This window comes from Mus caroli, chromosome 8, assembly GCF_900094665.2.
Source record: "Mus caroli chromosome 8, CAROLI_EIJ_v1.1, whole genome shotgun sequence".
Lineage (NCBI taxonomy): Eukaryota > Metazoa > Chordata > Mammalia > Rodentia > Muridae > Mus > Mus caroli.
Genome location: NC_034577.1, coordinates 108828496 through 108839598, shown reverse-complemented (window position 1 = coordinate 108839598; position 11103 = coordinate 108828496). Strand labels below are relative to the sequence as shown.

The 11103-nt window shown below is 47.3% G+C and overlaps 1 protein-coding gene across 5 annotated transcripts in view; it reads left to right on the top strand.

Moving 5' to 3' along the window:
* Positions 1-4879, top strand: part of Sdr42e1 (short chain dehydrogenase/reductase family 42E, member 1) — an 18512-nt gene extending 13633 nt beyond the window's left edge. For all 5 annotated transcript variants that reach the window (XM_021170380.2, XM_021170382.2, XM_021170381.2 and 2 more), the window contains 2 exons: positions 1193-1286; positions 2437-4879. In XM_021170380.2, coding sequence (XP_021026039.1) covers positions 1193-1286; positions 2437-3553 — 1211 coding nt within the window. In that variant the 3' untranslated portion in view covers positions 3554-4879. The remainder of the gene's footprint in view (positions 1-1192; positions 1287-2436) is intronic.
* The last annotated feature ends 6224 nt before the right edge of the window (positions 4880-11103 follow it).

Here is an 11103-nt window from a genome sequence, read left to right as displayed (position 1 = left end):
CCCCCGCCTCTCCTGTACACTGCTGCGTTTCTAGCAGCTCAAAGACGTCCTGAAATAGAACAGAACACAGCTTACAGGAAAGTAAGGTTTCAAAAAAGTAAAGTGTCCCAGACGAGCTCCCAAGACCATCCCAAGGCTGATGCTCCTGCCCCCGTACTCCTAGCTGCTCCCTCCCTCCACCCTTGAGTAACCACTGCTCTCATCTTGGCCCGTGCATTCAGACTGACTGTCACGTGGCTCTTCGCACCTGCGCCCTTCTTCCTGTGCTGCCCCAGCCCATGCGGCTCCACGAAATCCTTGTGGTGTCCTTGTTCAAAACAGAACATGGCAGGTGGTTGGGAAGGGGCGGTGGTTGGGGAGTTCTTTGTAAATGTGTACTTCTGGGACCATTTCTCTGCTGTGTGGGACGAGTTCTCTAAGCGGTTTCTGTCTGTCACTTTCTTGAGAGGAAGTAGTGCTGGGGCCTTGAGATGAACCTGCTGGAGAGTCAGCAAATGAAGAGGGAGATAGAAGCAAGACACCCACCCCAATCCCCATCAAATGCACTGAGTGCTCTCCCTTGACTCATTCCCAAGGTATCTAGGGTGGAGGGCATGATTTGCTACAGCAAGGAATTTTTCTCCCTGTTTTTAAGTATGAAGCATTAACCAAACAACCAAAAACAAAGCGCACTGCAGATGCTGGAAGCTTCTACCCAAGTTCTGTCTTAGGTTTTCTAATGCACAGGAGAAACCCCTTCTCTCAACCTATTTCAAAGTGATTCTTCCCAAAGGCCCCGATCTGTTCCAAAAATCAGCAGTAATGCCTCGTGTCCAAAAAGCGCTTCGTGGTTTCAAGAGTACCCCCCCACACACACACACACACACTTTGTGTATTTATTTAACCTTCACATTAACTGTGCCCGGTAGGCAAGGAAGACACATCTATGTTTATATTACACAGGAAGGAATTGGAAGCCAAGGAATAAGGGAGTGTGGCAGACCTGTGACTGGAGCTACGAGTCTCGGAGTATCTCCTGCACTCATGTATTCCGTTGTTAGGTCTGGGTTTCTCAGTGCTGGCCATATAACCAGAGATTCACACATGCTGGATACATGAGCTACCGCCGAGCAGCAGGCTAACCACCTTGTTCTTGTTCACAAAGGAGAAGCATGTTTATACAGGGTCATAATGTTGTGGCATCGTCCTGCAGGTCCAGTTGTCCCTTCGCCGTCTCATATGGACTCCCCAAGGTTCCCAGAGGAAACCGTCCTCATCACTGGAGGAGGAGGATATTTTGGCTTTCGGTCAGTTCAACTACAAAATACCTTCATGGAGTTCTTCTGTCGGATAGATTTCAATTCTCCTGTTTATATGCATGTATCTGTTTAGATCGTTCTAAAACAAAAGTGAATTCTTGTACTCACTGCTCAGGCTTGAAAATGAAAAACAGATTTATTCCACTTTAAGAAACATTATTTTTAAAACCTGTAAACTGGGGCATGGTGACTATTCATGTCACCAAAGATAATGTTCTTTTTTAAATATTTATTTATTATATTTATTTGAGTACACTGTAGTTGTTTTCGAACACACCAGAAGAGAGCATCAGATTCTATTACAGATGGTTGTGAGCCACCATGTGGTTGCTGGGAATTGAACTAAGGACCTTTGGAAAAGCAGTCAGTGCTCTTAACTTCTGTGTCATCTCTCCAGCTCGATCATATTCTTGTTTGTTTGTTTGTTCGTTTTTTTGTTTGGTTTTGGTTTTTGGAGACAGGGTTTCTCTGTATAGCCCTGGCTGTCCTGGAACTCACTCTGTAGACCAGGCTGTCCTCGAACTCAGAAATTCGCCTGCCTCTGCCTCCCAAGTGCTGGGATTAAAGGCATGTGCCACTGCCCAGCAATCGATCATATTCTTAAAGACAACTGTATTCATTTCTTTTTCTCATCACTGTGATCAAATATACATATAACAAGCAATTTAAGAGACAATCATATAGCTGGACTCATGGTTTAAAGGAATACAGGTCACGAGGGCAGGAATGTAAGGCTACTGTTCACAGCACCCCTGAAATGAGAAAGCAGAAAAGCAACAGGAGGCTGGGTCTGTCTATCAAATCCCAAGGCCCGCCTCCGACAGCCTACTTTCTCCCGCAAAACAGCGCCACCATCTGGGTACCAAGTGCTTAATGACCTGAGCCTGTGGGAGAGATGGCTCACCTTTAAATCACAGAAGGCACTCTATCACAGAGACATTGTTGTGACTCACGTTGTTGAGGGAGATCCCTGTTTATTCAGAATCTAAATAAGACCTGTAGCGATGAATATGCTAAGTGACTCAGGATGAGTTAACATGACACGGGTGAACCCTACCTTTTGGTAAGTCATTTCCTACACTTTTTTTAGACACAGCCAAAGGTTGACCTGACCTAACCCTGATCTTTCTCATCTCAGCCTCGGCTGCGCTCTGAACCAGAAAGGAGTCCGTGTGATTCTGTTTGACATCACCCAACCAGCCCAGAACCTTCCAGAGGGAATCAAATTCATCTGCGGAGATATCCGCTGCCTCGCTGACGTGGAGACGGCTTTCCAGGATGCTGAGAAAGTTGGGTGCGTGTTCCACGTCGCCTCTTACGGCATGTCTGGGAGGGAGCAACTGAACAAGACCCAGATCGAAGAGGTCAACGTGGGTGGCACAGAGAACATCCTCCGGGCCTGCCTGGAGAGAGGAGTGCCCAGATTAGTCTACACAAGCACATTCAATGTCATCTTTGGAGGTCAAGTCATCAGAAATGGGGACGAGTCTCTGCCTTACCTGCCTCTTCACCTACACCCGGATCACTACTCCAGGACCAAGTCCATCGCAGAGAAGAAGGTCCTGGAAGCCAATGGCTTGGCCTTCAAGCAGGGTGATGGTATACTCCGGACCTGCGCCATCAGGCCAGCCGGCATCTACGGGGCTGGGGAGCAGAGGCATCTTCCCAGGATAGTGAGTTACATTGAGAGGGGCCTGTTCAGATTTGTGTATGGGGATCCTCAGAGCCTGGTTGAGTTTGTCCACGTGGATAACCTGGTGAAGGCTCACATTCTGGCCTCTGAGGCTCTGAAAGCCGATAAAGGCCATGTTGCCTCCGGTCAGCCCTACTTCATCTCAGATGGTAGACCGGTCAATAACTTTGAGTTCTTTAGGCCACTGGTCGAGGGCCTGGGCTACACATTCCCATCCACCCGCCTGCCCCTAACCCTCATCTACTACCTTGCTTTCTTGGTAGAGATGACCCACTTCATTGTGGGCAGGCTCTACAACTTCCAGCCCTTCCTCACCCGCACCGAAGTTTATAAAACTGGCGTCACACATTACTTCAGCTTAGAGAAAGCCAAGAAAGAGCTAGGCTTTGAGCCTCAACCGTTTGACCTGCAGGAGGTAGTAGAGTGGTTTAAAGCCCATGGTCACGGCCGAGGGGCTGCAGGTCAAGACTCCGAGTTTATGCTGTGGGATGGAATTCTGATCCTACTCCTGGCGCTTTCTGTTCTTACCTGGGTCCCTCCTTCCACCATCCTGTCCATGTGAAGAGGAAAGCTATCCACGGGAGCTGAACCTCCTTCCTGGGATGGGGCTCAAAGATGCAGGTTCGGAAAGATGTGTCACAAGGATCTGGTACCGCTCCTGGATCCTCACATTACTTCTTAACAGTGAGTCTTTAAACTTCGTGGCCAGGGATGGGTTCCCTCCCGATGAGTGGTTGCTCAGGGAGACTCCTGAGACCTCCAAAGCAGTATTGGCTGTGGCCAACGCTCTTGGTTGCCCACCAGCAACTAGCTAGTAAAACTCTATTGCCTAAGGTGCCATACACCTTCACTGAAGCACATAAAGAGATCCAGCTGGAACTGAACTGGAAACCTCCTGCCTGCTTGCTAGATTTCATAGTTCCAGAAGGGTCTATACAAGCTGCTGGAGTCTTATTCAGCTGTGGACCCTGCATACAGCACTACCAATACTGGGAAAGGTGTACCCTCTAGTGCAACAGTGGTATGTCTGTTAGGGGAATAACCAACTACTTCAGAATTGAACTGGAGGCTGGCTCCATGGGAGGGAGAGTTTGTTCCTGGTGCTGTAAACCTGGCCAGAGGCTCATGGATAGAGAGGTCATAGGCCAAGTGTGGCCTTCCGCTGTTAGTTTTGCCGGATAGAGAAGCTGTGCCCATGACGCTGCTTCCTAAGTTCATACGTTTATATCTGTAGATTAGTGCTACTCTCAGCTGTGATCAGAGATGCTTCTCTCTGCCGTAGGGGCACCAGTTAGACTTCTGAGATTCATATCCGGTTCAAGTGCTGAGTGTTGAGTGTTCATCCATAGACAGGACATCCTCTTAGCCTCCCTCATAGCCTCACAGGACTCTGTAGCAAAAGGGGTGGGAAGGATGCAAAAGCTGGAGGAAGGTAGGGGGCGGGTGTTGGGGAATCTGTCTGCTGAGAATGAAATGACTACTGTCCTCGTGACCTAACGGTAACTGTGATGCACTACTAGACTCCATACGCTGAGGCCTATCACCATCCTGCCATGGGAAGGGGAGAAGCTCACGATACCTACTCCTCCCTGAAAAGCTGAAGGTGATTGGTGGTTTCTGGGGAGCGGGAGACACTTTCTCTAGTGGTTTAGTAACTTCTGAATTGCCCCATGCCCCTGTAAGCAAGCTTAGTGAAACTCTCTGGGACACACACACACACACACACACACACAGTTTAGACAGGAATCTAGTTAGGAAGAGACTGGGAATGGGACAAAAGAGGGTGTGGGGGTGAATCGGATCGAACTACATTATATACATGTTCAAAAATGTTATAATGAAATTCTTATATACTTAACCCATGCTAATAAATAAAAAGGAAAAATGACTTATTGAGTTAAATATTCACTACTTTCCTCTGTCTCAACTGATCCTGTTGAGACACAAGAAGACACAAAGGTAAGTTGGGAGTTTGGTTTCTATGTCCTTGAACCCCAGCCAAGTGCAGCAGAAAGACACCCTGAAGCCAGGAAAGGGTATAAGATGGGTTAGGAACTCTAGCTTGGAGGTCTCAGAGGCCAAAGAAGAGCCTGTGTTCATCTCCTACACTGCGTGTGCATAAAGCAGTGAGAGTCAGACTGATATGGAATAACCCACACTCAGGCTTGGGTCTCATCCCTCGCAGACCAATCTCAGGGGAAAGTGGTGATTGCAGGGAGTAGCTAGCTGTGCAGAGCAGAGGTTTTAGGATCCTCTAAAAACCTCTGCCCTTGGTGGTACAAGGGCATTTGTGTTGAAGCAGAGAGATCGATAGCCTGCTGCCTAGGACCCTTCTGAAGATTAAATTAGATGTTTACAGCACTCACACGCACATACACATGCACACACAGGCACATACACACACACACACATGTATGCACGTCACCATTGTTACCAGTATTGTCACGGTATGTTTCTTCCGATGGGTCTCTTCAGAGGGCCTATTGTTGTTGAAGTTTCTGGAATGTCTGTGAGTATCCCCCGGGAGCCCTCCGCAGTGCGCACTGTGTAAAATCACAGTGTGGCAGCTCCCCTGCAGTCTGCTTGCTGGGGAGAGTGTGGGCTCTCAAAGCAGCTTCCAGTGAGGAACAGCAGCCACATTGTCTGGCCACCCAGTGAACTGCCATGGAAGATGTTTACATTGCACGGTTGCCTAGGAACCAGAGGAGGGAGAAGAAAGTCTTTGCTGTGCCGAAGTCTCATCTGCAGGAAGGCAGTAGTGAGGCATGGTGGGGTGTTGCAGTGGACGGTACACAGTTATTCTGGGAGAATTTGAGCATCTAATAGCTGCATGGTCCCTGCTGAATGGAGGATGGATACTTTGAGGGATGTCCTGAACTTAATGCTACAAGGCATACATCATCTGTCTTTACCAAGTACCTGCAACCATTGGAGAGCTTGGTTGTCTATGTCTGAGAAATGGAACCAACCACACTGGCCCTTTTTGTGAAGTAGTCAGCCTCACAGTGGCTTGTTGAGAACATAAAGGATGGAGTGTTGGGGTGCTCTTACCCGAGAATCTTCCCCATAAATACGAGGGCCACAGTGCTCTTAGAGCAGTGTGTTTGTAGCCTGTCTCTAGGCTCTCTGAGGAAGGTGGCTCAACTATCTTAGGCTTTCAGGCTAGGAGTACCACAAGATGTCTGTGTGAGAGGGTTACTGACACATGAGGCCGTTACCACTGTCGCTGAGCACCACCTCGGGGGGGCCCCCCTCAGAACGTGTTCTAAATAGCATCTCATTTTTAGAACTTTCGGGATGCCCCGAAAGTTCACATGACATAGGAGAAGGTCTCACATGTCATAGGAACATTTCTATATGACTGCTGAACATTGTCATGATGTAGCTTTTTGTGTCCTCTAAAACAGGTAATCCAGGAGGGTGAGGTGGGTCTTAAGTGTCACAAACTGTCACACACACACACATGCACACCAGTAGCAGCAGAGATCAGTCTTATCCCATGTGGGAGAGGAGTGTCTTGGGAGTGTTGGGAACCGTCATGGAGTCTGGGCTCTGACCCCCCCCCACCACCACCACCACCACATCACTGATGTTCCAGGACCAGTAACCTGTATCTGCAGGTTACTGAGGATGGCCTGCATCCTGCTTGCTCCAGACACCCCTTCACGTTCCATGTTCCTTCAGTAGACCTGACAGTGCTCGTTACAAATGGAATTATTCTGAACACTGTGTTTCCCATTAGTCTTGTTGCCCTTCGTCCAATCAGACAAAAGTGTCACCCACAGATCTCTTTGAGATGAATGTTCTACTGGAACAGCTGCCCAGACCACTAAGGGACCATGCCCAAAGTTCCTGTAAACTCTGTCGTCTGAAAGGCCCCCACATGAGGTCTGAGGTCTTAAAAGATCTCACAACCATAAACTCAGTCACACACCACAATTCCACAACAAAGTGTTAATGTTAACGTCCATGTGAGACATTAACTGATCACATCCCTTAGCTCTATTCCGTGGATATGACCATGATGGTCATACAAGGTCACGGCCACCAGATGGCGGAGGTTATGGGAAGCCAGGGTTAGCCTACCATACATCTGGTGGGCTGTGTGTTTTCTCCTTCCTTGTAGGGGTAAATACACGTTCTGACACGTAATTTACTGTCCCCAACCTTCACAAACAGCCCATCATGGTACAATCATGTGTTAGCTAAGTCAAGACTAGGAAAGACCTAGAAGGTAACTGGAGACATTTCACATGGGATATGGTGACAATTGAAGATCCTGTGGAATGCTCAGGAAAGTGGGAGGGGATACGGATGGAATAGAGTGATCGGCACTCTCCCCACAGATAGGCTGAGGCTGACAAAGTCTTTGAGTGTGTATGTGTTCCAGTATACCTACGCATCAGACACACGCCATGTAGAATCGGAAGTTAACCTTGTGTGTCGTTCATCAGCAACTATCCACCTTGTTTCTTGAGACAGGGTCTCTTTCTTACAAGCTTACAATTCACCAAGGCAGGCTGTGACAAGAACTTTAAAGACAAAAGCCACAACCTGCCACTTCCATGGGTATGAGCACCACTTGCAGGCCTAACCAATCAGAAGGCTGCTTGTAGTCACCTGACCAAGAAGAACCATTCAGCATCCTCCTCTCAACTCTCCTCCCAGCACCTGATCCCCAAGGCTCCAGGGACTCCAGAGATTAGTCCTCCCTGCACAGGTTGCTGAACTGGAAAGGCTAGTGGTTAGTGCTATCGTACTTCTGCCTCCCAGGAGAGAGAGGCCTGAGCTCAATTAATTGATGGCGTCTGGGCTCCGGGGTCACTCGAAGTTGGAGAGGAGAAGAGCCTTGTTCACAGCACTGTGGCCTTGTCACCTGCCTGACTTCAACAAATTCCATCCGCAATCACCTAAGCCACGAGTGGCAGCGTTTCTGCGTGGGACTTTTTAAGTTCGGTTTCCCCCTTGTCTTAGGGTCTCCATGGTTTCTAAGCACCTGGGCCCATGTGAGCTCACCTGTGCTCTAGTTTGCCTCTGTGCCCTCTTGCTGACAGAGAGGGCCTCTTTTGATGACAACTGCGGAACTGAACACTCTCTTGAGGTTTTCTTCCTAAAGTGGTTATTTCTTTGCTTTCAACCACGTTTGAGTTGTGTTAAGCAAATCACGTGGGTTTGGCCAATTAAACAGTCTAGCTCTCTCCTTCTATAAGAAAACGAGCAAAATCTCCTCTTGCCCATAACACAGACACAGCATCGGGACAGGAAATAGGCTTGTTCTGTGTACTGGAACTCAGGCCCTGTATCATATGTGCAATAAACTCTGCTGAGCAGGTGGCTATACTGTCAGCCAGCTAGTGTGCCCTCTGAGATGACCACTAATGACTCTTGCCTGTGACTCTTAACTCTAACCCAGTAAAGACACTTGAAGTCCCGTTAAAAATGGGGCGCTATGGGGGGACTTTTGGGATAGCATTGGAAATGTAATTGAGGAAAATATGCAATAAAAAATATTAAAAATTTAAAAAAAAAAGAAAAAAAAATGCAGGCTTGGGGATCTCTACAAAACGGCAGGTGAGTGAGCTCTGAAATTGTTCCTTTCCTCGTGAGAACCTGAAAAAAAAAAAAGAGGGTGAGGAGATGATTAGGAAGAGTGACGTCAGAAAGCTTTGTGTGTGTGCTTTACAGTTGGGAAGCTACCCCCAGGCGTGTACGTGTGCGTGCGTGCGTGTGTGTGTGTGTGTGTGTGTGTGTGTGTGTGTGTGTGGTGATCTAAATATGCTTAGGCAATGGGATGTGGGTATTAGGAGGCGTGGCATTATTGGAGGAGGAGTGGTCTTGTTACAGGAAGTGTGTCACTGTGGGGGTGGGCTTTGACGTTCCTATGATAAGGCTCTTCCCAATGCAAAAGAGAGCCTCCTCCTGGCTGCCTGTAGAAACCAGTCTCTCCTGGTCACCTTCAGATCACGATACAGAGCCCTCTGCTCTTCCAGCACCATGCCCACCTGGATGCTGCCATGCTTCCCACCATGACAATGGACCTGTAAGCCAGCCCCAATTAAATGTTGTCCTTTAGAAGAGTTGCTGTGCTTAGGGTGTTTCCACGGCAATAAAACCCAAACTAAGACAGTGTGTGGTGATGTATGTGTGTGGCATGTGTTTTTGTGTGGTGTGTGTGTATGTGTGTACATGTGTGTGTGTATGTGTGCGTGTGTGTGTGTGGTGTTGTATGTGTACCTATGTATATAAGACAGAAGGCAACTTTGAGTCTCCTTCATCTGGTACCATCTGCTTTTCATTGAGGGACAAGGTCTCTCATGACTGGAACTCTCACGGACTACATTGGCTGCCCATTTGGTACCTATCTCAGAGCTTAGACATGCACACCACCATGCCTGTCATCTTCCAGACATTCCAGGAATCAAACTCAGAGCCTCACACTTTCAAGGCAACTGAGCCACACACACACACACACAGTCCCTCCAGGCAGCTTTGTATCTTCCACCAAGGAGGGATAAATGGTTCTACAGCAGATACAGGGGCTCTTGCAAGATGCTGAGTGGAGTGCCCCTGAGTCCTTGTGGGCCCGCTCTTTCCAGCGATAGGCTCATCCGGTGCTCAGTACCCCATGAGTGAGTATATGAAGGACCAGAATTGATTCATAAAAGAACCTGGAGTCCTAGTGACCTCTTACCACTTCCTTTGAGCAGGGCCAGATCATTTTGTGGCCTGTTCTCTCTCTGGCCATCCTGGAGAACCTCCTTTCGGCCAACAGGTTTCTTCTGCAGGCCTATCTGATTGAATCTGATTTGCCTGATTTTCCTGGACTGTAGCCAATAGATGCCCAGGAGTAATCCAATCCATGATTGTTTGTTTGTTTGTTTGTTTGTTTGTTTTTCAGGCTTTTGTTTCATTTTTACTTTTTTGCCTTTTGTTTGTTTTGATTTTTTGTTGTTGTTTTGTTTTTGAGAGAAAGAACAAGAAGTGGGTGTTTAGGGAAGTGTGGAAGATCAGGGAAGATGCAGCGAGAAGACAATACAATAAAAATATATATCATAAAATGTCTTAAATAAAAGAACTTTTTAAACATTAAAGAAATCAGCCGGGTGGTGGTGGCACACGCCTTTAATCCCAGCACTTGGGAGGCAGAGGCAGGCAGATTTCTGAGTTCGAGGCCAGCCTGGTGTACAGAGTGAGTTCCAGGACAGCCAGGGCTATACAGAGAAACCCTGTCTCAAAAAAAAAAAAAAAAAAGACCCAAAAATTAAAGAAATGGTTTCAACCGGTTCACAGCATCTCCAAGCTTTGTGGATCTGTCATTGTCCCCCTCCTGTGTTTTTAGATACCCTGGGCACCAAAAAATATAGAATACTATGTCACTAAAATACATAATTGTGACCAAAGCCAAGCCTAACTCATTACAAAATTTCTCAGAGCAAAGAGATCTAACAAGAGATTTATCCGTGGAAGTATATAATGTTTATTACTCAGAGAGCTGGTTTGAACAAGCCAGTTATTAAAAAATTCATTCCTAGCATCTAGGACTTTAATCTTGGCAAGTGATTTCAATATTTTTCTCTCCAGTTTTCTAACGGAACCTTATGGGAAAAAGCCTTTACTGTATATACATGTGTGTGGTGTGTGCTGTGTGTTGTTGTTGTGTGAGTCTTTGGTGCTCCTGACGGCTCCTAGGTTCATGTCTGAGATAGGCAACTGGTCTTTTTGAAGTATTAGCTTTTACAAGGAGTTACTCAGTGTGTTACTACGGTAATTGTCAAAGGATATTTGATCACATTGTGACCCCCAAGATTGTGTTATCATTTACGGAAAAGCCCTTTTCCTAGTTGTATGGCTCAGCCTTAGCACACACCTTTCATCCCTCTGGATGGAATATAGACACGACATTAGTACATACCTTGAATCCCAAATAATAAAGGTAAAGTTGGTTTGTAGAGGGAAGCACCTGTGTTTAAAAGTGATGTCTACTTGAGTGGCCGTAAGAGTGACGAATCAGAGAAAGATCTGACAGAATAGGATACGCCCAGCCTCATGAGAAGAAAGAGGAAAGGGAAGCTACCTGAGGGGCAGTGCAGAGCGGGAGGGGAATGGAGAGGG